Source organism: Jaculus jaculus, chromosome 9 (genome assembly GCF_020740685.1).
Source record: "Jaculus jaculus isolate mJacJac1 chromosome 9, mJacJac1.mat.Y.cur, whole genome shotgun sequence".
Taxonomy (NCBI): Eukaryota; Metazoa; Chordata; class Mammalia; order Rodentia; family Dipodidae; genus Jaculus; species Jaculus jaculus.
Window position 1 is genome coordinate 115,210,359 of NC_059110.1, and position 27,346 is coordinate 115,237,704.

The following is a 27,346-nucleotide window of genomic DNA, read 5'->3' on the forward strand; positions in this document are numbered from 1 at the left end:
GCAGGGTCAAAGGTTAGCGGAAGTGCCCTTTTTTCTTTCCTTCCTGCTGTGTGCCCGCCGCTGGCTGTGGGTGAGTAGAGGCCCGTGGAGGGTCTTGCAATCCGTCGCCATCGCGGCCCGGGGTTCGCGTTGCGGGGTGCGTTCCGTCCGTAGGCCTCTGGCGGCTTCGCAGCGGTTCTGGTCCTGCGAGCGGAACCTGCAGACTGTCGGGCCAAGGCGGCCGGGAGCCGTCGGAGGTCCCGTGCCTGCGGCCTGGGCTTGCATTCAGAAGTCCCGGCTCGGGCTTCTCTAGCTCCGCGGGGTTTCTGAGCGATTCTTTCTCCTTGTTCTCTGCAGAAATGGGCAAGTTCATGAAACCCGGGAAAGTGGTGCTGGTCCTGGCTGGCCGCTACTCCGGACGCAAAGCCGTCATCGTGAAGGTACCGGCCGTTCATGGCCACTACCCCCTTTGCATCTCAAGAACCAGGCTGCAGTATAGGGCGAGCAGGCTCGGGACTAATTTTTAAGACCTGCTTTGATGGCAGTAGCCACCGAAATCGGGGCGTAGTAAAAGAGAAAGAAGATTAGAAGTGCAAATCAAAGCTGGGCGTAGTGGTGCATCAGCCTTTAATTTTAATCCCAGCACTCGGGAGGCAGAGGTAGGAGGATCACCGTGAGTTCAAGGCCACCCTGAGACTACGTATTGAATTTCAGGTCAGCTTGGACTAGAGTGAGATCCCCACCTAAAACGATTTATAGATAACATACTGATCACCCTGCAGGGGTCTTGTATTCTCTCAGTAAACATGAGGATTCCTTTCGACTTCAAAGGTTTAGAGGTGTGCAATAACTCCCCTGAGGTCAAGTAGGTATTGGGTGTTGCAGCTGGAATTCTATAGACAGGGTAAACTGCTTTTAGTTGCTGGGCGCCCAGGATGTTTTAGTCCTAAACTAACTTAGTTTACCAGCAGTTCTTACAGCCTCTTGGGGCTCAGGCCACATACACCGTGCTGCTGTGAGGGCACCGGTCCACCATTGCTGCCCCTTTTCCCATTTACCTGAGACTGGTCTATTTTTGTCATTTGGAAGCAGAGTCTCGCTTTTGCCCAGAGTGACTTGGAATGTAGTCTAGACTAACTTTGAACTCACAGCTGTCCTCCTGTTTCAGTCTCTTGAGTACTAGGATTATAGGCGTGAGTGTAATGGTACTTTTAAACCTACCTCAAAAGCCTTTGCAGTTGGTGGGAATAAACCCTGCCCCCCCTGGGTTTGCAGTTATGTGTGTGTAGCATAGGGCCTAATACTAATGGGTTTTTTGTTGTTGTTTTTCAAGGTAAGGTCCTTCCTTTCTAGCCCAGGCTAGTCCTCATGTAATTTTTATTCATTTAGAATATTGATGATGGCACCTCCGACCGTCCCTACAGCCATGCTCTGGTGGCTGGAATTGACCGCTATCCACGCAAAGTGACAGCTGCCATGGGCAAGAAGAAAATTGCCAAAAGGTCAAAGATCAAGTCTTTTGTGAAGGTTTATAATTATAATCACCTCATGCCCACAAGGTGAGTGCTTAGAGAATGAATAGGTGTTTAGCTTTTTGTTTTTCGAGGTCGGGTCTCACTTTGGCCCAGGCTGACCTGGAATTCACTGTGTAGTCTCAGGGTGGCCTTGAACTCATGGCAATCCTGCCTCTGCACCACCACACCTGGCTTGGATTCTATTTATTTATTTTTATTTCCACTTGAAAAGGCAGTCTTGGCAGCTATTACAGTAGAAAGTGGAAAGGGACTTTTTTTTTTTTCCCCCTGAGATATAGGGTCTCACTCTAGCCCAGGCTGATTTGGAATTCACTATGTAGTCTCATGGTGGGCTTGCACTTACAGCAGTCCTCCTACCTCTGCCTCCTGAGTGCTGGGATTAAAGGTGTGCACCACCATGCCCAGCTCTCTTTTTTTTCCCCAGCTATATTATTATTATTATACTTTATTTATTTTCAAGCAGAGAAAGAATGAGAATGGGCGTGCATGTGCCACTTGGTGCATCCGGGATTTTGTGGGTACTGGGGAATTGAATCAAACCTGAGTCATTAAGCTTTGCAGGTAAGCTCTTGACCACTGAGCCATCTTCACAGTCCCTATCCTCACTTTCTTGAAGTAGTTGGGCATAGTCAATCCCAGTTACTTGGGGTACGATGACAGGAAAGAATGTGATATTCCATCCATGGGAACCATGTATTTATTTGCAAGCAGAGAGGGTGAATGAGTGCATCAGGGCTTGCTGCTGCTGCTGCAAAGACACCCCAGACAATACACCACTTTGCCTCTGGTTTTTGTGGGTACTGGGGAATTGTACCCAGGCCTTCAGACTTTGCAAGACAGTACAGTAATTGCTCAGCCATCTCTCTAGTCCTCTTTTTCACCCCACAGGGTCTTATTAAAGCCTAGACGGACTGGAACTCACTGTAGTCCCAGGCTGGCTTTGAGGTCATGGTGATCCTCCTACCTAGCCTCCTGAGTGCTACAGTTATGTTATCTATAAATCGTTTTAGGTGGGGATCTCACTCTAGTCCAAGCTGACCTGAAATTCACTACGTAGTCTCAGGGTGGCCTTGAACTCACGGTGATCCTCCTACCTCTGCCTCCCAAGTGCTAAGTAAGCTTGGCCACACCCAACGCTGCCAGTTTCCCTCTGCAATCCCAACTTGTTTTGTGCTGCCTTGTGAAAGCCAGACACACTACCAGTGGGCCCCACACATTGCTCTCCCACCCTGTCACCTCTTCTTGAATAGGGTCTTGTATGTACCCCAGGCTAGACTAGAATTCACTATGTACTCTAGGATGTCTTAAACTTGTCATTCTCTTTTGTTTATCTGGGAGGAAAAGGTAGATAGAATGGGCACATCAGGGCCTCTAGCCACTGCAAACAAACTCCAGTCACAACACACCACTGCATCTGGTATTACATGGAACCTGGAGAGTTGGATCTGGGTCCTTTAGCATTGCTGACAAGCGCCTTAGTCACTAAGCCATCTTTTGTTTCTGCCTCCTGGGTGCTAGTATTTGAGTCATGATCCTCCATGTCTGCCTCCTTCCTGTCCTTTTTTTGTTTGACCCAAGAATGTTGAAAGTACTAGATAAAAACTACTCTAGGGGCAGGAGAGGTGGCTTAGCAGTTAAGGTGTTTTCCTGCAAAGCCAAAGGCCCTTGGTTCAATTCTCCAGGACCCAGGTAAGCCAGATGCACAAGGTGGCACATAGGTCTCAAGTTTGTTTGCAGGCCCTGGCATGCCCATTTTCTCTCTTGTCCTCCTTCACCTTCTCAAATAAATAAAATTTTTAAAAACTACTCTGTTTTTCATCAAGAGTAGACACAAACCTAGAATCTGTTGAGTGAAGGCTGCTGGCAAAACCAAAGGACCTTTGTTTGGTTTAAGTGGTACATGTGTTTGGCATACTTTTGCAGTGGCATGAGTCTCTGATGCACCCTTTCTGTTTTCTCTCTTCTCTGTGCTTGCCTTCTCCACCACGTCCCACCCCCAATGCAAATAGTTGGATTGTAGAGATGGCTTAGCAGTTACGGTGTTTGCCTGCAAAGCCAAAGGACCCAACTTTAATTCCCCAGGGTCCATGTAAACCAGATACACAAGGTGATACAGGAGCTGGAGAAGCACCCATTCTCTCAAATTTTAAAAAGACACTAAAATATAAAAAAATAAGTGCAGAGTTAAAAGGCCTCCCGGTGCCATTACAGCACTGAAGTGCTGGGCTTTTCAGTGTCCAGGTGGTTTCATATTCTCAATACGTGTGCCGTCCTGGCACAAGGGTTATAATGGAAGTGTCGTCCTGAAATGTTGGCATAATCTAGGTTTTCCTGACTTAGCTTCCTAGGTGTGTGTTAGACTTACAGGTGTGCACCATCATGCTCAGCTGTGTGTTCACTCTTAATTGTTAGCCTGAAAGAGCAGAGATGGGGCTGGTGAGGAGCAACACCACAAAGCTCGGAAAGTTGTGAGGCTGAGGCAGCCAGCTGTCTTCATTGCGCATTGTCATGAGGAGAGTGGTGCCATCGACAGAGCTTGAGCAGCGCTGAGTAAAATAGTCCCAAAGGTCAGCTGGGGGGCTGGAGATAGTTTAGCGGTGATGGCATTTGCTTGCAAAGCCTAATGGCCCAGGTTCCAGTCCCCATGCAAAGACAGATGCCCAAAGTGGTGAGTGCGTCTGAAGTTTGTTTGCAGTACCTAGAGGCCCTGGTGTGCCATTCTTTTTCTGTCACTTCTCTGCAAATAAGTGTATTAAAAACGGGCTTTCTGAAGGTAAGGATGAAACTTAAATTTTTTTAAAAAATGGTCACCTGCTCTATTGAAAGTGAAGCTTGGGGTGGTTCTCCCCACCCTTGGTAATTTTTTTTTGTTTTATTTTTTTAAATAGGGACTTTCCTAGCTTGGCTTCTCGCTTGCTGTGTAGCCAAAAATGACCTTAAACTGTCCTTTCCGTCTGTACCTCCTAGGTGTTGGGGTTTCCTGTGTGTGCAACCACGGCTAGCTTTTTTTTATGTGGTACTGGGGATCAAACCCAGTGCTGATGCCAAGTGCTCTACCAACATGGTTAGATCCCCGGCCCACTATTAAGAAATATCTAGGGGCGGAGAGATGGCTTAATGATTAAGGCATGTGCTTGTGAACCCTAAAGACCCTAGTTTGATTCTCCAGGTCCCACATAAGCCAGGTGCACATGGGTGGCACATGCATCAGGAGTTAGGTTTGCAGTGGCTAGAGGCCCTGGTGTGCCCATTCTCTCTCAAATAAATAATAAAAAGTCTTTTTTTTTTTTTTTTTTTTTTTTAATGTCTAAGGGTGTTTGCCTGCAAAGCCAAAGGACTATGGCTCAGCTGCCCAGGGCTCATGTTAGCCAGATGCACGAGGTGGCACATGCATCTGGAGTTTGTTTGCAGCGGCTGGAGTCCTTGGCGCGCTCATTCTTGCTTACTTGATTGCACTCTCAAATAAAACAAAGTAAATGTTTAAGGAGCAGCATTAATACTTAATCCAGCTTTTGTTGAGGGCTCTTTTGGAATCAGACCTGGACCACCCCAGTGTCCCAGGAAGATAGAGCTGCATGTGGGTCTCCAGCTAATCCTGTCTCTCCACATTGATGCAGATACTCTGTGGATATCCCCTTGGACAAAACTGTAGTCAACAAAGATGTCTTCAGAGACCCAGCTCTGAAACGTAAGGCCAGACGGGAGGCCAAGGTCAAGTTTGAGGAGAGGTAAGTCAATTATATATATATAATTTTTTTTTCCTGTGAAAGGATTTTGTCTTCCTTTTCCTTTTTTAATTAATGTCCTTTTTTTCCCCTTCCAGATACAAGACCGGCAAGAACAAGTGGTTCTTCCAGAAGCTTCGGTTTTAGATGTGTGTGTGTTTTTCCCCTCATTAAAAATAAAACAATCTCTGCCTGTTGTGTGTATTAATCTGGGGGAAAAACAGTCGTCATAAGGAGACACTAGGCAGAAGAAGGAGGGCAGCGTACGCACCCTTGATCCCAGCATTTACGAGGTAGAGGTAGGGTTGATGTGAGCTTGAGGCCAGCCTGGGCTAGAGCACCCTACCTTGGAAAACCAAGGAATTTTAAAAGGGTCTGAGCCAAGCATGGTAGACTAGCATGCTTTTAATCCCAGCCCTCGAGAGGCAAAGATAGAAGGATCTCTCTGAGTTTGAGGCCACCCTGAGGCTCCACAGTGAATCCCAGGTCAGCCTGGGCTAGAGTGAGACCCTACCCTTAAAAAAAAAAAAAAAAAGATTGAGTTTTGTTTTATATTTCAAGATAGGGTCTCTAGCTCAGGCTGACCTGGAATTCACTATGGAGTCTCAGGGTGGCCTGGAACTCATGGCAATCCTTCTGCTTCCCAAGTACTGGGATTAACAGTGTGCACCGCCATGCCTGGCCTCAAGTTCTTTATCATGAGGTCTGAAGAAGTCAAATGTGAAATGGGAGTTAGGAGCCGTACCTAGTGATACAGGATTTCTGAACCCAGGAGGGCTGCAGGTTCAGTGCCTGCTTGGTCTCCAGTGAATTAGAGGCCATACTGAGTGATTTAGACTGTCAAAAAAATCAGTTGGAGGGCTTAGCAGTTAAGGTGCTTGCCCTCAGCGCCAAAGGGTCCACATGAGCACAAGGTGGTGCCTGCATCTGGAGTTCCTTTGCACTGGCTGGAGAAAGGGGTGCACACCTTTAATCCCAGCATTTGGGAGGCAGTGGTACCACTGTTCAAGGTCAGCCTGGACTAGAGTAAGACCCTACCTCAAAAACAAAAATGAGATTTGGGTCAGTGGTAGAGCACTTGCCCAGAATTGGCAAATCTGGTTTCCATCCCCTGTACTGCAGAAAGATTAAAATAGAAGTAGGGCTGGAGAAGTGGCTTGGTAGGTGAGGTGTGTGAAGACAAAGACCCCAGGACCCATGTAAGGCAGAAACACAAGGGGCACATGCATCTGGAGTTGGTTTGCAATGGCTAGAGGCCTCGGCGTGCCCATTCAGATTGCAATAAAATTTAAGTTGGGCATAGTGGCACACACTTAAGCCCAGCACTCTGAAGGCAGAGAGAAGATTGTTGTAAATTCGAGGCCACTCAGACTACATAGGGTCTTGCATTCATGCCTTTTATCCCAGCATTGGGAGGCAGAAGTAGGAGGATTACCATGAGTTCAAGGCCAGCCTGAGCTACAGTGAAATAATACCTCAAAATAAGCAACAAAGGCCAGGCATGCCTTTAATCCCAGCACAAGCGCAACCAAGTATACCACTGGGCTGTGCTAGAATTGACTAGCTGGAGAGGGGGCTCAGAGTCAGCATGGTCTTTGCTGCGTGTGGCCTGTGATGTGGCTTTGCGGGAGGAGAAGCTCATGCTGGGTAGCCAGCTTTGAAGGCCTGGAAGGCTCCTCCCAGGGGTGGGGAAGTCCAGGCTGGGAGTGAATGAACTTCCTGGAAGACATTCACAGAAACGAAAGTGGAAGCAAATAACCTGCATGTAGAGCTTTCCTGAAGGGTGTTTCTGGATCTGTTGGAGCCCCTAAAAGTACAAGCAAAAGTGATTTCTGCTGTTCTGTGCCCGGTTCTGAAGCCTCGGCTGTCACCAAACACTCATGCCAGTGACCATAGATGCTGTAAGTAAGGGGGTCTGGTGTTGCCGGAGGGGGGAAATGCAGAGAAGCGTTTTTGACCAGGAACCTGGCCATCTTTTAGACATGCTGAAGGGCCTGAGAAACAGAACTGGGGTTGGCTCTCCCTTGCATTAACTGACCTAAAAGACAAAAAAAAAAAATTCTTAAAACCTGTTGACAGAACTTTGTTAATTCTTTGTATAAATATGTGTGTCCATGCTTTTTTAAAAAAAAAGACTGGGCTGGAAAAATGGCTTACGGTTACAGCGTTTGTCTGCAAAGCCTAAGGACACAGGTTCAATTTTCCACGTCCTACGTGAGCCAGATGCACATGATGGCACATGCATCTGGAGTTTATTTGCAGTGCCTAGAGGCCCTGGCGTGCCCATTCTCACTCTCCCCCCATATCTCTGTCTCAAATAAATAAATCTTTAAAAAAAAGAAAGAAAAATAATTCATGCTTTCCATTAGTCAAAGGGTTCTGTAACTCAAGTAACTGCTCTAATGAGTGCTGTCTTATCTCCTGAGGTATCTCCCAGCCAAAACCTTCCTCCCTCTCCTCAACATGACCATAGGTCTTTCCTGGGCTGGAAGGAGTGCTGAGGTGAGGGCTAACTTCCCGTGACCCTGCGGCCCCAGAGCTGCTAGATGAGCTGTGAAGAAGGCCTTTCCCATGAGCCCCTGACGAGTGCACCACCCTCCCTGCAGTGGACAGCAACCACTGAGAAAGAAACCAATCTCACCCTCTCGGGTTTTCTCAGTTTTTCTCTTCCTGTTACAAATACAGAGTTCCCGCAATTGGAGATTTTTCACATGCCCTTCAAATGTAATAAGAAAAAGTATTGGTTCTGAAGCCAGTCTTCCTGGTTTCAAACCCTAGTTCATTCAAATTATGTTGCTACCTTGCACAAATCATTAGCCTTGGAACTCACACTGTAGCCCTGGCTGGCTTCAAACTCACAGGGATCCTCTTATCTCACCCTCACCAGTGGTGCTGGGATTAGGTGTGTGTCACCATGGTCAGGTTTTCAGTCACCTAAATTCACAGCCTAATAATCAATCCTCTTTTCTTCACCTATTGTGATGTGGGAATGATGTTAAACTTCCTCACTACCAGCCACTGTGTTGGTGGCTCACACAAGGATTGCCCTATCTAAAAAACAAAACAGGGCTGGAGAAGTGGCTCGGCAGTTAAGGTGCTTGCCTGCAAAGCCAAAGGACACAGGTTTGAATCCCGAGTACCCACGTAAAGCCAGATGGACAAAGTGGTGCATGTGTCTGGAGTTCATTGGTAGTGGCTATAGAGGCCCTAGCACCCCCATTCTTTCACGCTTTTTCTCTTAAATAAATAAATAATTTTTTAATTTAATTTATTTATTTGAGAGATGGCTTAGCAGTTAAGGCGCGTGCCTGCAAAGCCCAAGAACTCCTGTTCAAATCCTCCAGATCCCACATACAGCCAGATGCAACAGTGATGAAAGCATGCAATGCCATGCATGCCCACAAAGGAGCACACAGGTCTGGAGTTTGTTCACAGCAGCTGAAAGGCCCTGACGTGCCCATTCTCTTTCTCTATCTCTCAAAACAAAACAAAAAAAAAAAGCAGCAGAGGTAGCAGAATCACTGTGAGTTCAAGGCCATCCTGAGCCTACATAATGAATTCCAGATCAACCTGAGCTAGAGTGAGACCCTACCTCAAAAAAATGAAATTAATTAATTAATTAAATTTAAATTTTAAAAAAAGCTGAGGAGGGGCTGGAGAGATGGCTTAGCGGTTAAGCACTTGCCTGTGACGCCTAAGGACCCCGGTTCGAGGCTCGGTTCCCCAGGACCCACGTTAGCCAGATGCACAAGGGGGCGCACGCGTCTGGAGTTCGTTTGCAGTGGCTGGAAGCCCTGGCGCGCCCATTCCCTTTCTATCTGTCTCTTTCTCTCCCTCTCTCTCTGTCACTCTCAAATAAAGAAATAAAAATGACAAAAAAAAAATATAAAAAAAGCTGAGGAGATACCTTAGTGGTTAAAGGAGCTTGCTTCACAACTCTGCCAACTGTCCACAGCACTCATGTAAAGGTGGATGCAAAGTGCCCACAGCCCTACAGCAAAGTGTGATAGCCAGTAGAATCCTGAAGCTCACAAGCTTTTGGCCTTCCCAGTGGCAAGGTACGAGAGGACCCTGTCTCAAATGAGGTATGAGAGGACCAAGACCATGAGGTTATCCTCTGATCTCACATACACACAGATAAAAAAAGATTATACCAATTAGACTAATCCATAAATTAATACATAATTAATAATCCATAAATTAAGTAAAAACTTAAACCAGGGCTGGAGAGATGAGTTAGAGTTAAGTTGTTTGCCTACAAAGTCTTACAATCCAGGTTTGATTCCCCAGTACCTACGTAAAGCCAGATTCACAATGTGGGACATGGAGTTTGTTTGCAGTAGCTGGAGGCCCTACATGCCCTTTCTCTCTGTCATCTGTCTTCTCTCTCTGCTTACAAATAAACTAATAAAAAATATTTGTTAGCCGGGCGTGGTGGCGCACGCCTTTAATCCCATTACTTGGGAGGCAGAGCTAAGAGGACCATGAAGAGTTCGAGGCCACCCTAAAACAACGTGGTGAATTCCAGGTCAACCTGACCTAGAGTTAAACCCTAACTCAAAAAAAAAAAAGAAAGAAAGAAAGAAAGAAATAGGGCTGGAAAGATGGCTTAGCAGTTAAGCACTTGCCTGTGAAGCCTAAGGACCCCGGTTCAAGGCTTGAGTCCCCAGGACCCACATTAGCCAGATGCACAAGGGGGCGCACTCGTCTGGAGTTGGTTTGCAGTGGCTGGAAGCCCTGGGGCACTCATTCTCTCTCTCTCTGCTTCTTTCTCTGTCACTCTCAAATAAATAAATTAAAATAAACAAAAAATATTTAATTTTTTTAAAATAAAATAAAACAAATATATATATATTTTTTAAAAACCGCATAACATAACCTCTATTGAGTGCTCTATATCTGTAGGTGTTTTACTTGTTTTTACTTTTTTATTTTTTCTAGATAGTAGAGTCTCACTCTCGCCCAGGCTGACCTGGAACTTACTCTGTAATTTCAGGCTCGCCTCAAACTCACAGCACTACCTCTGCCTCCCGAGTGCTGGGATTAAAGGTGTGCACCACTATGCCTGGCCCAGTATTTTATTTTACTTTATTTTTTTAGTATATTTTATTCATTTGAGAGGCAGAGAGAGTGAGAGAGAAGAGAGAGAGAATGGGCACGCCAGGGCATCTAGCTGCTATAAAGGAACTCCAGATGCATGCACCTCTTGTGCATCTGGCTTACTTGGCTCCTGGAGAATTGAACTGGGATCCTTTGGCTTTGCAGGCAAACACCTTAACCGCTAAACCATCTCTCCAGTCCTGGTCCGGTATTTTAAATAATTTAAAAAAATATTTTTATGTGTTTATTTGCAAGGAGAGAGGACTCTAGCCACTGCCAACGAACTTCAGATGCATACACTGATTTGTACATAGAGTTTTTTGGGAATTGGAAAATTAAACCCAGGTTGTTAGGCTTTTCAGCCAAGTGCCTTAACCACTGAGCCTTTCTCCAGCCCAGAATCCCTTCTTTCTGACTAGTATCTCTTCTATTTTTTTTTTTGTCTCTGTTTTTTTTTTTTTTTAATGTTTTTGTTTTTTTTTTCTCTTCTATTTTGATGTCATCATTTCTCCCAGGCTATTATGCAGGGCTTGTGTAGGTAACGTTAGCTACTGTGAGGTCGTGAATACTATGACCATTTTATATCTAGTAGACAGTATCCCAAAGCCCTTCTCCACTTCCTTTGCCCCGACATTCTTTCCAACACCTCCTCCCCAATGGTCCCTGAGCTGTAGAGAGTACGATAGAAATGTCTCACTTAGTGCTGAACACTCCACTGTTAGTTCTTCTCTGCACCTTGACCACCATGATGAGCTTTTTTTTTTTTTTCTTCAAGGTAGGGTCTCTCTAACCCAGGCTGACCGGGAATTCACTGTGTAGTCTCAGGCTGGCCTCAAACTCACAGCCATCCTCCTACCTCTGCCTCCCAAGTGCTGGGATTAAAAGCTTATGCACCATACCTGGCTCTTGATGAGCTTTGAGTCACCCCAGTAGTCAGTCATCTGAAAATAGAAGCTACTAATGCATGTTATTAATAACAGTAGCCTTTGTAAAGCCAGGCGTGGGGGGCGCACACCTTTAATCCCAGCACTCGGGAAGCAGTGATAGGAGGATCGTGGTGAGTTTGAGGCCACCCTGAGATGACATAATGAATTCCAGGTCAGCCTGGCCTGAAGCAAGACCCTATCTCTAAAAACAAAAACAAAAAAATAAAATAAATAGTAGCCGCTGTAAAGAAACTCCAGATGCATGCGCCTCCTTGTGCTAGGCTGTGAATATAGCTCAGTTGGTGCAGTACTTGAATATGTATGTGGTCCTGGCTTTAATCTCTATCTAGCATTGCAGGAAAAAGTACTATTTACAACTTTTTTCAGAACTCCAACTCTCCAAACTATTTTTTGTTTTGTTTTGATTTGATTTTGGTTTTTCAAGGTTGTTTTACTCTAGCCCAGGCTGCCCTGTAATTCACTATGTAGTCTCAGGGTGGCTTTGAACTTGTGGTGATCCTCCTACCTCTACCTCCTGAGTGCTGACATTAAGGGTGTGCACAACTCTATCTGGCACAGACTGGTGTTTCAAACAGGCTTTTTACTTTGCTTGATTGTCCTTTTAAAAAAAATACACACACACACACACACACACACACACACACACACATATTTATCTGAGAGAGAGAAAGAGTCAGAGAGAGAGAGAATGGGCGTGTCAGGACCTCCAGCCACTGCAAACGAACTCCAGACACATGTGCCCCTTGTGCATTTGGTTTACATGGGTCCTGGGGAATCAAACATGGAAACTTCAGCTTCACAGGCAGACACCTTTACTGCTAAGCCATTTCTCCAGCCCTTTCCCTCTCTCCCTCTCTCTCTCTCTCTCAATCTTTTTCTTTCTTTTATTAATATTGAGACTCATTCTTTTTTTGTTTTATTTATTTATTTATTTATTTATTTATTTATTTATCTGAGAGACACAGAGAGAAAAAGAGGCAGAGAGAGAGAGAATGGGCGCACCAGGGCTTCTAGCCACTTCAAATGAACTCCAGATGCATGTGCCACCTGTGCATCTGGCTTAAGTGGGTACTAGGGAATTGAGCCTCAAACCGGAATCCTTAGACTTCACAGGCAAACGCTTAAATGCTAAGCCATCTCTCCAATCCTTCTTCCTTCCTTCCTTCTCCCTTCCCTCCCTCCCTCCCTCTCTTTCTTTCTTTTTCCTTTTTTTCTTTTTTTTTCCTGAGATGAAGTCTCACTCTAGCTCAGGCTGACTTGGAATTCATTTGGTAGTCTCAGGGTGGCCTCCAACTCATGACAATCTTCCTACCTCTGTCTACCAAGTGCTTGGATTAAAGGCTTGTGCCACCATGCCCAGTGAATAATTTTTTTAATATTTAATTTTTATTTATTTATCTGAAAGAGAAAAGGGAGAGAGAGAGAATGGGTGTGCCAGGGCCTCCACTCACTGCAAATGAACTCCAGACTCATGTGCCCTCTTGTGCATCTGTCTAATGTGGGTCCTGGGGAATCAAACCTGGTTCCCTTTGCTTTACAAGCAAATACCTTAACTGGAGAGCCATTCCTCCAGCTCCAGTGAATAATATTAAAAAAAAAATTTTTATTGAGCCGGGCATGGTGGCACACGCCTTTAATCCCAGCACTTGGTAGACAGGGGTAGGAGGGTTGTCATGAGTTGGAGGCCACCCTGAGACTACCAAATGAATTCCAGGTCAGCCTGAGATAAAGTGAGACCCTACCTGGAACCTCCCCCCCAAAAAATGAAATATATATGTTTACAACCAGAGAGAGATGAAAGAGAGAATGGGCCATTCAAATGAACTTGACACATGTGTCACTTTGTGCATATGGCTTTACATGTGTGCTGGGGAATTGAACCCAGGTTATTAGGCTTTGGAGGCAAGCACCTTAACCACTGAGCCATCTCTCCAGCCCTGAATAAATTTATTTTAATTTTTATTTGTTTTTAATTAGATATGGACATATTTAGGTGAATATTTTTTTAAATATTCATATTCATATTCATATTAACTGGGATGTGGTGGGTTCTTTCCTACCTTTCATAAAGAATTAATAAACTGGGCATGGTGGTGCACACCTTTAATTGAAGCATTGGGAGGCAGAGGTAGGAGGATTGCCATGAGTTCGAGGCCACCCTGAGATGACATAGTGACATCCAGGTCAGCATGAGTTAGAGTGAGAACCTACCTCGACAAACAAAAACAAAAAAAAGAGAGAAATTCAGAAGAGAAATGAGTAATGAAGAGGGTTACACTCATGGTTACCCCGAGTGTAAGGAAACTACACAAGTAGCAGGTCTGAAGTTAGTGTCAGCATCCATGTGGTAGATCCACAGCGTAACAAAAACCCACATGTGGAGGCTGGAGAGATGGCTTAGCGGTTAAGGCGTTTGCCTACGAAGCCCAAGGATCCTGGTTCGACTCACTAGGATCCATATAAGCCAGATGCAGAAAGGGGTGTGTGGTGGTTTGATTCAGGTGTCCCCCATAAACTTAGGTGTTCTGAATGCTAGGTTCCCAGCTGATGGATATTTGGGAATTAATGCCTCCTGGAGGGAGTGTATTGTTGGGGGCGGGCTTAAGGGCTTTATAGCCAGTTTCCCCATGCCAGTGTTTGGCACACCCTCCTGTTGCTGTGTTCCATCTTATGTTGGCCAGGGGGTGATGTCCACCCTCTGCTCATGCCATCGTTTCCCCCTGCCATCGTGAAGCTTCCCCTCAAGCCTGCAAGCCAAAATAAACCTCTTTTTCCCAGAAGCTACTCTTGGTTGGGTGATTTCTAACAGCAATGCGACCCAGACTGCAACAGTAAAGTGGTACCGAGGAGTGGGATTGCTGCTAGACACCTGACTGTGTGGCTTCGGCCTTTTGGAGCTGATTTTCAAGAGGAATGTGGGAGGATTTGAAACCTTGGCCTAAGAGATGCCTTGCAGTGCTGTAAGTACAGCTTGATGGACTGTTCTGGTCTGAGCTGAAAGACCTGAAGGCAGTAAGAACTATGGACTGTGAGGTTTGGTTTATGAGGGTGAGAAAGAGCTGTGCCTGGACTGGGCTAGCAGTTTGTGTGAGAAGCTTGCTCTTGTGCCCATGTCCTGAGAAGTTGTGCAGGGTTGCTTAGTGTAGAAATGAACTGGTGTGTGCAGAGGGATATGGCACAGAAAGGAACATCTTTGGGTGAACTGCTGCCCGTTCAGCTGCAACTGAGAGATTACAACCTTTGAGACTGGGCTAGCTGACCTGCGCTGGGGCAACAAGAAGAATGTAGACTCTTTTGAAGGGGCCTGAGTGCTCAAGGAGTGTCCTGTTCTTCAAAGTCTGCTTTATTCCCCCCTGGATTAACAAATTGGCACCCTACCTGGTATCATGGAGTATAAGAAATGCTGGAAAGAGGGTCATTGAGTTTGCAACACGGTCTTGTGTTTTGGAAATGGCCATGGGCAGTGTGAAGCAGGTTTGCTGGTTGCCTGCATAGAGACCCCATGGGGCCATGAGGACGAACCGTGGCTTGCAGTGGAGACCCAGTGGAGATGCCGGGACTGTGAGATGGCTGCCGAGGAGCTGCCGGCCCTGATGAAGTTTCCCAGGACTGTGAGTAGCCTAGCTGGAGGGGCGGAATTGGAATGCCAGAGACTTGTTGCTGGTTAGAATTATCAGACTTGAAGATTTGTCACTGGCTAGAGTTGCTGGACTTGAAGCTACAGAGTTTGATGTTTGCCCTGGTTGTTTTAAATCTTGTATTGGTAGAATGTTTCTTTGCTATGCCCAATGCCATCTATTGCAGTGTGAATATTTATTCTGTGCCATTATGGGTTTTTTGAGGTTATATTTTGGTATTATGGCTCAGTTAAAAGATCTTGAACTATGGGGATATATGAACATCACTGGAATTGATAAAACTATGGGGACTTTTAAAATGAGATGAATGCATTGTATTTTACATCATGTATGGATATCAGTTTATGGGGGCCAGGGGCATAATGTGGTGGTTTGATTCAGGTGTCCCCCATAAACTTAGGTGTTCTGAATGCTAGGTTCCCAGCTGATGGATATTTGGGAATTAATGCCTCCTGGAGGGAGTGTATTGTTGGGGGCGGGCTTAAGGGCTTTATAGCCAGTTTCCCCATGCCAGTGTTTGGCACACCCACCTGTTGCTGTGTTCCATCTTATGTTGGCCAGGGGGGTGATGTCCACCCTCTGCTCATGCCATCGTTTCCCCCTGCCATCGTGAAGCTTCCCCTCAAGCCTGTAAGCCAAATAAAACCTCTTTTTCCCAGAAGCTACTCTTGGTTGGGTGATTTCTAACAGCAATGCGACCCAGACTGCAACAGGGTGCATGCATCTGAAGTTCGTTTGCAGTGTGTGTGTGCCTCCACCTCCTGGCCAACATAAGGTGGACCATAGCAACAGGAGAGCGTGCCACACACTGGCATGGGGAAAGTGGCTATAATAACCATAAGCCTGCCCCCAACAATACACCATCTCCAGCAGGTATAAATTCCAAAATTTCCATAAGCTGGGAACCTAGCATTCAGAACACCTAAGTTTATGGGGGACACCTGAATCAAACCACCACATATATGTATATATATACACACACACAAACACACATACTAGGGAGGCTGAGGTACAAGGATCACTGTGAGGCTAGTCTAAAACTACACAGTGAATTCCAGGTCAGCCTGGATTAGAACAAAACCCTACCTCAAAGAAACAAAATAGGTTGAAGAGATGGCTTAGTGATTAAGGCACTTGCCTGCAAAGCCTAAGAACTCATCTTTGAATCTCCAGGTCCCATATAAACCAGATGCACAGTAACACAAATGTGTAATGTTGCACATGCACACAAGGGGGCGCACACCTCTGGAGTTCATTTGCAGCTGCTGAAGGCCCTGATGTGCCCTCTCTCTTTTCCTCTTTCTCTCTCTCTCGAAAAAGGGTTGGGGGAAGGGGTTGGAGAGACGGCTTAGTGGTTAAGGCTTTTGCCTGCAAAGCCAAAGGATCCCAGTTCGACACAATGGGGCGCGTGCGTCTGGAATTTGTTTGCAGTGGTTGGAGGCCCTGGCACACCTACACACCCTCTCTCTCTCTCTCTCTCTCTCTCTCTCTCTCTCTCTCTCTCTCTCTCTCAAATAAGTTTACAAATAAATAAATAAAATTTTTTTTAAAAAAAGGATGGGGGGAAGAAGCCGGGCATGGAGGCACATGCCCTTCATCCAAACACTTGGGAGGCAGAGGTAGAAGGATTGCCGTGAGTTCAAGGGCACCCTGAGAATACAGAGTGAAGTCCAAGTCAGCCCTGGGTTAGATTGAGACCCTACCTCGAAAAAAAAAAAAAAAGGTGAAGGGGATAGCTGGAGAAATGGCTCAGTAGTTAGGGGTGCCTGATGGTGGAGTTCAATTCCCCAGGACCCACATAAAACCAAATGTAGAATGGTGCATGCGCCTGGAATTCAGTTACACTGGCAAGAATTCCCTCTGTCCCTTTCTCCTTGCAAATAAATAAATATATAGAAAGGAGGGGAGAGAGGGAAGGAAGGAGTACAGAAAGAGAGAGAGAGAGAGAGAGAAATGGACAGGAAAAGGCATTGAATAAATACTCTTTACATGCAACATCATGGTTGAAGACTGTTGCAACATCATGTTTTAACACTTGCATATCAGATCTTTACTGTGTGATCACACAGCTCCTTGTGGTCAGCAGAGTATCATATCACATACAATAGCTCAGGAAAAGATCAAACTTCAAAGTACACGTTATACCGAAAGCAAATCACTTTAGCGTGATTGGACCATTACAGAGTGAGGATTGTCAATACATGAACCTCTGGTCTTGTTTCTCCTTTTTGTTTTTCAGGGTAGAGACCTCACATTAGCCTAGGCTGACCTGAAACTCACTCTGTAGTCCTACTCTGACCTTGAACTCATAGTGATCCTCTTACCTCTGCCTTCAGAGTGCTAGGCACCACCATACCCAGCCACCTTTGACTCTCTTTCTCTCTCTCTGTCTCTCTCTCTCTCTCTCTCCATATATATATGTATTAGCCAGGTGTGGTGATTCATGCCTTTAATCCCAGCTCTCGGGAAGCAGAGGTAGCTTTTTTTTTTTTTTTTCTTTTGGGGTAGAGTCTCATTCTAGCTCAGGCTGACCTGGAACTCACTCTGTATTGTCAGGCTGGCCTCAAACTCACAGAGAGCCTCCTTCCTGGCCTCCCAAGTGCTGGGATTAAAGAGAGATGTGGAGGGCTGGAGAGATGGCTTAGCGGTTAAGCGCTTGCCTGTGAAGCCTAAGGACCCCGGTTCGAGGCTCAGTTCCCCAGGTCCCACGTAAGCCAGATGCACAAGGGGGCGCACACATCTGGAGTTCGTTTGCAGAGGCTGGAAGCCCTGGCGCGCCCATTCTCTCTCTCTCCCTCTATCTGTCTTTCTCTCTATGTCTGTCGCTCTCAAATAAATAAATAAATAAATCATTAAATTAAAAAAGATATTTAAAAAAAAAAAAAGAGAGATGTGGAAAAACCATCTCTCTGCTTATTGCAAGGTTCCATGCAGTTTTGAGGCCTTTACTTGTAAAATGAATTCATCTGATCTGTGGCTCACGCCTTTAATCCCAGTACTTGGGAGGCAGAGGTAGGAGGATCGCCATGAGTTCAAGGCCAGCCTGAGACTACATAGTGAATTCCAGGTCAGCCTGGGCTAGAGCGAAACCCTACCTTGAAAACCCAAAAAGGAAACAAACAAACAAACAAAAAACCCAAAAAACAAAAACCACTTGAGCTCATCTGTCTACGATCCCTCTGTGCCCTGCCCAGAGCCCAGGTTAGCTCCTGTCGCATGGGTTGGCATCAGAGCAATGGAATCTGGGTGTGTTTACTCATTCCAAAGTTCTCATTCTAGTTCATCCTGTTATCATGACCAGATTTTCTTTCTTTCTTTCTTTTTTTTGTTTTTGGTTTTTCAAGGTAGGGTTTCACACTGGCCCAGGCTGACTTGGAATGCACTCTGTAGTCTCAGGGTGGCCTCAAACTCACAGCGATCCTCCTACCTCTGCCTTGCAAGTGCTGAAATTAAAGGCATGCACCATCATGCCCAGCTCAGATTTTCTTTTCTTTCCTTTATTTTTTTTTTAGTTGTTCGAGGTAGGGTCTTGCTCTACTAGCCCAGGCTCACTTGGAATTAGTTTTAGAATGGCCTCAAACTCACAGCAGTCCTCCTACCTTTGCCTCCCACGTGGTAGGATTAAAGGCATGTACACCACGCCTGGCCAGATTTTCTTAAAAATATATGTATTTATTTGGGAGAGAGAGAGGCAGATAGAGTGAAAAAGAATGGGCATGCCAGGGCCTCTAGCCACAACAAATGAACTGCAGATGCAAATGCCACCTTATACATCTGACTTACGTGGGTCCTGGGGAATTGAACCCTCGTTGTTAGGCTTTGCAGGCAAACACCATAACCGCTGAGCCATTCTCTCCAGCCTTAACCACTCTCTCTATAGCCTGGGCTGTCCTAGAGCTCAGTGTGCAGCTGAGGCTGGTTTCAGACTCAAAGTGATTCTTTGGCTTTTAGCCTCCTGAATACTGAGAGCACAGGTGTAAGCTACTACAGTAGCTGGTTGGTTTGTTTTTTTTTTTTTTTTTTGCTTTTGTTTTTTCTTGCTTTTTTGAGGTAGGGTCTCACTCTAGGCCTGGCTGACCTGGAATTCACTATTGTAGTCTCAGGGTGGCCTTGAACTCACGGCAATCCTCCTACCTCTGCCTCCGGTGTGCTGGGATTAGAGACATGCGCCATAGTGCCTGGCCTCCAGCAATTCCTGAGTCTCCTTCAGAACTGAGGTTCAATGCACTGTGACCATGTCCAGCTCTTTATGCCTGTCCTGGGGATCAAACTCAGAGTGTTCTCTCAGGCCTCCTCAGGTGCTCCTGCTTGCACTTGCTCTTAATTGTTCAGTTATCTCCTCAGCCCTATTTACTTATTTATTTATTTATTTTTTATTGATAACTTCTATGATTGTAAACAACATCCCATGGTAATTCCCTCCCTCCCCCGACTTTCCCCTTTGAGACCCCACTCTCCAGCATATCCCCTCCCCATCTCAATCTCTTTTATTTTGATGTCATGATCTTTTCCTCCTAGTATGATGGTCTTGTGTAGGTAGTGTCAGGCACTGTGAGGTCATGGATATCCAGGCCATTTTGTGTCTGGAGGAGCACATTGTAAGAAGTCCTACCCTTCCTTTTCCAGACCTATTTTTACTTAAAAAAAATTATTGGGGCTGGAGAGATGGCTTAGCGGTTAAGCACTTGCTTGTGAAACCTAAGGACCCCAGTTTGAGGCTTGATTCCCCAGTACTCATATAAACCAGATGCACAAGTTGGCACATGCATCTGGCCCTGATGTGCCTATTCTCTCTCTGCCTCTTGTTTTTCTCTGTTTGTCTGTTGCTCTCAAATAAATAAATTAAATAAACAAAAAAAATTAAAAATTATTTAGCCGAGCATGGTGGCACACCCCTTTAATCCCAACACTCGGGCGGCAGAGGTAGGAGGATCACCGTGAGCTCAAGGCCACCCTGACATTACATAGTGAATTAGAGGTCAGCCTGAGCTAGACTGAGACCCTACCTTCAAAAACAAACAGACAAACAAAAAAATTATTTAGATGGGCATGTTGGAACACACCTTTGATCTCAATTTGGGAGGCAAAGGTAGGATGATTGCCATGAGTTCAAGACCACCCTGAGACAACATAGTGAATTTTAGGTCATCCTGAGCTAGAATGAGACCCTACCTCAAAAAAACCAAAGCCAAAAATAAATGAATAAATAAATAAATTTAAAGCCAGGCATAGTGGCACACACCTTTAATCCCAACACTCAGTAGGCCGAGGTAGGAGAATCACCATGAGTTCAAGGCCATCCTGAGACTACATAGTGAATTCCAGGTCAGCCTGGGTTAGAGTGAAACCCTACCTCAAAAAACAAACAAACAAACAAATAAGGTACTGGAGGGATGGCTAAGTGGTTAAGGCTCTTGCCTAAAAAGCCAAATGACCCAGGCTCGGTTCTCCTAGTTCCCACATAATCACAAGGTGATACGTGTGTACAAGATGGCACATGTGTCTGGAGTTCTATTGCAGTGGCTGGAGGCCCTAGTGTGCCCATTCTCTCTCTCTCTCTCTCTACTCTCTCAAATAAATAAATAAAAATAAAATACCTGACCAGGTATGGTGGCACATGTCCTTATTCCCAGCACTTGGGAGGCAGAGGTAGGAAGATCACCGTGAGCTCATTACATAGTGAATTCCAGGTCAGCCTGCACTAGAATGAGACCCTACCTCAAGAACCAAATAAATAAATAAATAAATAAAATAGTGTATTTGAAAAAGAAGGGGGATGCTGAAGAGATTGTTTAGTAATTAAAGCATTTGCCTACAAAGCCAAAGGATCCCTGTTTGACTCTCCAGGACCCACATAAGCCAGATGCACAAGGGGGTGCATGCATCTGGAGTTCATTTGCAGTGGCTGGATGCCTGGTGTGCCCATTCTCTCTCTCAAATAAATAAATAAAGTATATTAAATTTTTTTGTTGTCGTTGGGCTGGGGAAATGGCTTAATGGTTAAGGTGTTTGCCTGCGAAGCCTATGGACCCTGGTTCCCCAGGACCCATGTAAGCCAGATGCACAAGGGGGCACGTGTGTCTGGAGTTTGTTTGCTGTGACTCTTTTTTTCTCACTCTAGCTCAGGCTGACCAGGAATTCACTATGTAGTCTCAGGGTGGCCTTGAACTCACAGCAATCCTCCTAACTCTGCCTTCTGAGTGCTGGGAACAAAGGTGTGCGCCACTACGCCTGACACCTTCCCTTCCTTCCTTCCTTCCTTCCTTCCTTCCTTCCTTCCTTCCTTCCTTCCTTCCTTCCTTTCTTTCTTTCTGCCTGTTTCTCTCTCTCAAATAAATAAATAAAATATTTAAAAAATTATTTATTTGAGAGAGTGAGAGGGCAAAAGTGGCAGATAGAGAGAAAAAATGGGTACACCAGGGCCTCTAGCCATTGCAAAGGAACTCCAGGCACATGCACCTTGTGCATGTGGCTTTATGTATGTTCTGGGGATTCAAACTCCAGACCTGAGTATTTGCAGGGAAGCACCCTAAGCGCTGAGTCATCTCTGCAGCCCTTTACTTTTGCTGTTGTTGCTGCAGGGTCTCTTTCTAACCCAAGCTGACCTGGAACTGACTCTGAGGCCCCAGCTGACTTTGAATTCATAGATTCTCCTATTTTGGCCTCCCAAGTGCTGGCATTAAATGCATGGGCTACCAAGCCCTGCAACATACTTTTTTTTTTTTAATTGAGCCATTTTTTTTTTTCAAATAAAAATCTAGACTTCGCTGGGCATGGTGACACCTGCCTTTAATCCCAGCACTTGGGAGGCAGAGGTAGGAGGATCGCCGTGAGTTCGAGGCCACCCTGAGAATACAGAGTGAATTCCAGGTCAGCCTGGACTAGAGTGAGACCCTACCTCAAAAAACCAAGAAAAGGGCTGGAGAGATGGCTTAGCAGTTGAGCACTTGCCTGTGAAGCCTAAGGACCCCGGTTCGAGGCTCAGTTCCCCAGGACCCACGTTAGCCAGATGCACAAGGGGGCGCACGTGTCTGGAGTTCGTTTGCAGAGGCTGGAAGCCCTGGCACGCCCATTCTCTCTCTCTCTCCCTCTCTCTGTCTTTCTCTCTGTGTCTGTCGCTCTCAAATAAATAAATAAATAAATAAAATTAAAGAAAAAAGGGACGATATAGAATTCTAAAACCATGTCTCCAAACAAAGTTGGTTAGAAGCCTGGTGTGGAGGCGCACACCTTTAATCCCAGCACTCAGGAGGCAGAGGCAGGAGGATTGCTGTGAGTTCGAGGCCAGCCTGAGACTACATAGTGAATCCCAGGTCAGCCTGGGCTAGAGTGAGACCCTACCTTGAAAAACCAAAAACAATAAATAAATTAAAAAGTTGATTAGAGCTGAGAAGTTGCATGTCAGCAGAGACATGTTTTCAGTTTGTCCCAGTTCCTACCACTCCTTACTGTCCTGGGGAGCTCTCTTGACCTACTCATATCATCTGACTAACCCTTAGAGACATTGAGTATACAACCTTTGATGTACAGATGTATTAATAGATACATAAACGAACGGACCTTTTCCACTATGCATAAGCCGGCACTATTTGCTCAGACTCTATTGTTCCTCCGCTTGAACCAGAACAGGCTTACACGAAACTCTTCAGTGCCGTCTGTAACATGCTCGACCCTGTCATTCATTCATCACACATTTACTAAACATGTTTTTTTTTTAAGTATTTTATTTATTTATTTGAGAGAGAGAGTGGGCATGCCAGGGCATCTAGCCACTGCAAACGAACTTCAGACACATGTGCCACTTTCTGCATCTGGCTTATGTGGGTACTGGGGAATTGAGCCTTGGTTATTAGGCTTTGTCAGCAAGTACCTTAACTGCTGAGCCATCTCTCCAGCTCTCGTTTTTTGTTTCGTTTGTTTGTTGTTGTTTTTTTTTTTTAAGTTTTTATTTATTTATTTGAGAGTGACAGACAGAGAGAAAGAGGCAGAGAGAGAGAGAATGGGCACGCCAGGGCCTCCAGCCACTGCAAATGAACTCCAGACGTGTGCACCCCCTTGGCTAACGTGGGTCCTGGGGAATTGAACCTCGAACTGGGGTCCTTAGGCTTCACAGGCAAGTGTTTAACCACTGAGCCAGCTCTAGCCCTCTTTTTGATTTTTTGATGTAGGGTCTCATTCTAGCTCAGGCTGACCTGGAGTTCACTGCGTAGTCTCAGGGTGGCCTCGAACTTACAGTGATCCTCCTACCTCTGCCTCCCAAGTGCTGGGATTAAAGGCATGTGTCACCACACCAGACCTAAACATACATTGTGCTGAGGACTTTTCTGAACACTGGGGATATAGAAAAGGCCAAGACAGAGGCACATCTTCCCAAGCCAAGACACACTTCTCTGAGCCAATCTTATCAGGTTTGCTAACCACATTTTGAGCCCTGCCAGCCAATGCCTGCTCCATCCACAGACAAAGGTTCATTCGTTGGTATCGCAGTGTCATTTCCTCATCTGTCCTGCCTGTGCTCTGTTTGGACTGGCTTTAAATCACTCCAGCCTGGTGCATGGAAAGAGTGATAAGTAAGGACAAACTAGATGTGTGAATCACTTCCCACCCTGTGCTGGACTCCTCCACTGGGAAGAACGGCTGGGAAGAAGGGTCTAGAGTCAGACTGCCCAGGCGCCATGATTTGTTAGTTTCCTCATCTGTAGAATAAGACAGTACCTCAGTATCTCAGTGGGGAGTGTGACGCAGTGACGCAGAAAGCCTTACCTTGGGCTGGAGAGATGGCTTAGCGGTTAAGGCACTTGCCTGCGAGGCCAAAGGATCAAGGTTCGATTTCCCAGGACCCAGGTAAGGCCAGAGGCACAAAGTGGCAAATGGATATGGAGTTCGTATGTAGTGGCTAGACACCCTGGTGTGCCCTTTTTTTTTTTTTTCTCTCTATATGCCTCTCTCTCTCAAATACATAAAGAAATAAAAATAGAAAGGTTTCCCCTGTGGATCTACAGTGTTACGGTGAACACCCTGGACTCTTGAAAGGCTTAGTTTATAGGCATGGTTGTGGCTCAGGCCTGTAATCTCAGCTTCCCCAGACTCAGGTAACAGTCAGACAGGTTCCCTGGCCCGACCTGGCCACTTACCTCAAGGCAGGAAGATTACTGTGAGTTTTAGGGCAGCCTGAACTATATGTTAAGTATCAGGCCAGGTAAGGCTACACACCAAGACACTGTCTCTCAATGAGTAAACAAAAGACATAAAAGTTTAGCTCAGCCAGACGTGGTGGTGTATGCCTTTCATCCCAGCATTTGGGACGCAGAGTTCAAGGCCAGCCTGGGTCTACAGAATGGGTTCCAGGTCCAGGTCAGCCTGGGCTTGAGAGTGACCTCACCTGGGGCTGGGGGAAAAAAAAAGTTGAGATCATAAGTATTTGGTAAACATTAGCAAACAGGAGAAGAAGATAGAGCTCAATGATAATGCGTGCAGAGCAGGCCCAGGGCCTGGGCTCAATCTCCAGAACAACAAGAAAGTTGGCAAATAGTGTAATGATGTTTTGCAACTCTAATCCCTTACACCTCCTAGTCATGTTAACCCCTTTGGGACAGAACCATCCTTCCTCCATACTCCTGCTGCTCCTCAGTCAGCCCTAACTGTGTAGTCTTGGCCACTGTTTGGTAGAGATCGGAGGGCTGGGCCTCATTTTTTACTGCGCTGTTTCAGGACCTAGCATCTCATAGCAGGAGCTCCACTCGTCTCGGTTCATGAGCCACTGATAGCTGCCACAAGGGCTCCAGCCCTTCTGAGAGCTGCACAGGTCAGACGTGCCCTGGGTCCCTGCACGGTGTGCGCTGGGACTCACTGAGGCCAGGAAAAAGGAGTTTGGAGTGTTCGGAGTCGGAGAACGGACCTCAGCTTCTTCTTTTTAAATATTTTGTTTATTTTTACTTACTTATTTGAGAGCAACAGATAGAGAAAGAGGGAGAGAGAGAGAGAGAGAGAGAGAGAGAGAGAGAGAGAGAGAGAGAATAGGTGTGCCAGGACCTCCAGCCACTGTAAATGAACTCCAGACGTGTGCGCCCTCTTGTGCATCTGGCTAACGTGGGTCCTGGGGAATCGAGCCTCAAACCGAGGTCCTTAGGCTTCACAGGCAAGCGCTTAACCGCTAAGCCATCTCTCCAGCCCGAGCCTCAGCTTCTTTTTTTTTTCGATTTTTCGAGGTAGGGTCTCACTCTAGCCCAGGCTGACCTGGAATTCACTATGGAGTCTCAGGGTGGCCTTGAACTCATGGCAATCCTCCTACCTCTGCCTCCCGAGTGCTGGGATCAAAGACGTGCATCACCACGCCCGGCTAAGCCTCAGCTTCTTGAGAGTCCAGAACAAGCCTCCTTCACCCAGGGCCTCTACTTATTCCCTTCTGCCCCAACAGGCCCTCTGCACCCTTCAGGAGGAGCAGGCCAGACTAAAGATGAGGCTGCAGGAGCTGCAGCAGCAGAGGAGCAAGCTCAGGGCCTCCCCCAAAAATAAGGTAAGTGGGGGAGAAAAGGTGTGCCAGTAGACTGGAGCTGGGGAGTTCTTAGCTCCCTTCCTGGTCCTGCCGCTTCTTGCTGTGTGACCTCAAGTTGCTTGAGAACTCTGTAAAATAAAGCTCCCTACCTCCCAGACGTGTGTGAGCTGGTATGTACCATGCTCAGTGTGGGCCTGGCCTGCATTTTTCCTTTCAGCCCAGTTTTTTTTTTAATTTTATTTAAAATATTTTATTTTTATTCATTTATTTATGAGAAAAGGTGGGCCCCCCAGGGTCCCTCGCCATGGCAAATGAACTCCAGATGCACACACCATCATGTACATCTGGCCTATGTGGGTTCTGGGGAACCAAATCTGGGTCCTTAGGCTTCGCAGGCAAGTGCCCCAACTGCTGAGCCATCTCTCCAGCCCCCAGCTCTTCTTTCAGCTAAGGCATTCATTCTGCACTGAGCCACAATCAACAGGAACTGGGGGGCATCTCCTGCCTGAGAGGGTGTGGAGACTTTGCCTACTACCCGTGAAGGCTGTGTCCACCTCCCTTCTCTCGCCTCCAGGCCCTATTCCCAGTGCCGGAAGTCCCTCTGGTCTTCCGAGGACACACTAGGCAGGGCAGGAGTGTGTCTCGGTCTTTGGTTTCCAACATGAAGATCTGCTGCCCTCTACCTGGAGGCTCTGCTCTGGTCACCTTTGATGACCCCAAAGGTGAGCCTGGTGGGGAGCCTCAGAGAACGAAGTGGGCTTCCCGGTGCTGACCCTGTCCTCCCCCACTCTGCCACCTCCCAGTGGCCGAGCAGGTGCTACAACAACTGGAGCATAAGATTGACATGGAGGAGTTCAGACTGCGGGTGCAAGTCCAGCCCTTGAGACTGCCCACGGTGACCACCATCCAGGTGACACAGCGGCAGGGTCCTCTGACATTGCAAGAGGGGGGACGTGCCTGAGCCTGGTGACGACGTCTGTGCCTGTCCTGTGTCCCCCTAGGTGTGTAGCAAACCAGCCAGCCACAGCGTGCTGGTCAGCGGCTTTCCCGCTGGACTCAAGCTGACTGAGGAGGAGCTGCTGGACAAGTTGGAGATCTTCTTTGGCAAGGCCAGGAATGGGGGTGGGGACGTGGAGACTCGGGAGCTACTGCAAGGGAATGTCATGCTGGGGTTTGCTGAGGAAGAGGGTAAGGACCCCGCAGGGAAGGTGGGAGGTCTGGCTCTAGACGACTGAGACACCTTGATGCCAAACACCCTTGGTTCCCCACAGTGGCCCAGCACCTGTGCCGCATTGGTCAGTTCAGCGTGCCGCTGGGCCGGCAGCAGGTTCCTCTGAGGGTCTCTCCCTACGTGAGCGGGGAGATTCGGAAGGCCGAGGTAAGTGTCCGGGTGGGGCCAGGGAACCTGTGTGCCTGGCTACCTGCTCAGGGAAGGCTCAGTACACCCAAACCCCGCTGGCCCACCCACCAGCCCCCTCTCCGGGCCTCCCGATCCTCCCTCCCGTGAGACCACGGGGGACCTTCTCCCCTATGCTCCCAGGGCCCTTGTCCATCTCCGGGCCCCTTCTCCAGATCAGGTTCCAGTCAGCGTCCCACTCGGTGCTGGTGCTCAACATTCCCGACGTCCTGGACGCCCAGGAGCTGCACGACGTCCTGGAGATCCACTTCCAGAAGCCCACCCGGGGAGGCGGCGAGGTGGCGGCCCTGGCGGTGGTGCCCCCAGGACAGCGAGGCCTGGCGGTCTTCACGTCCGAGAGCGCCTAAGTCTGCACGCTCACCCACGGGGGCAGGGAACCACGAACTGCCAGACACTGCCAAGATCAGTAAAAGTTCCAGTATGGCATGGAGTTCTTCCTCATTTTCCTCATGAAAGGAAACATGATATGGGCACAGAGGGGAGGCTGCCAACACGCCTTCCTTCCCCACC

The 27,346-nt window shown here is 46.9% G+C and overlaps 2 protein-coding genes across 3 annotated transcripts; both read left to right on the plus strand.

Annotated features, from left to right (window-relative positions):
* Positions 1-4: 4 nt before the first annotated feature.
* Positions 5-5,426, plus strand: Rpl27 (ribosomal protein L27). Of its 2 annotated transcripts, none has more exons than XM_004655333.3 (5): positions 5-70; positions 337-419; positions 1,369-1,538; positions 5,132-5,242; positions 5,338-5,426. In XM_004655333.3, exons 2-5 carry the CDS (start codon positions 339-341, stop codon positions 5,384-5,386), a joined length of 411 nt encoding a protein of 136 aa, XP_004655390.1. In that variant the 5' UTR covers positions 5-70; positions 337-338; the 3' UTR covers positions 5,387-5,426. The 2 variants fall into 2 exon arrangements, with proteins under 2 accessions (XP_004655390.1, XP_045015770.1); XM_045159835.1 differs by lacking the exon at positions 5-70 and adding an exon at positions 98-136.
* Positions 5,427-6,857: 1,431 nt separating this feature from the next.
* Positions 6,858-27,266, plus strand: Ifi35 (interferon induced protein 35). Its single transcript, XM_012948152.2, has 7 exons — positions 6,858-7,140; positions 25,342-25,440; positions 25,994-26,141; positions 26,223-26,329; positions 26,421-26,607; positions 26,691-26,797; positions 26,992-27,266. Exons 1-7 carry the CDS (start codon positions 7,120-7,122, stop codon positions 27,181-27,183), a joined length of 861 nt encoding a protein of 286 aa, XP_012803606.2. The 5' UTR covers positions 6,858-7,119; the 3' UTR covers positions 27,184-27,266.
* Positions 27,267-27,346: the final 80 nt, after the last annotated feature.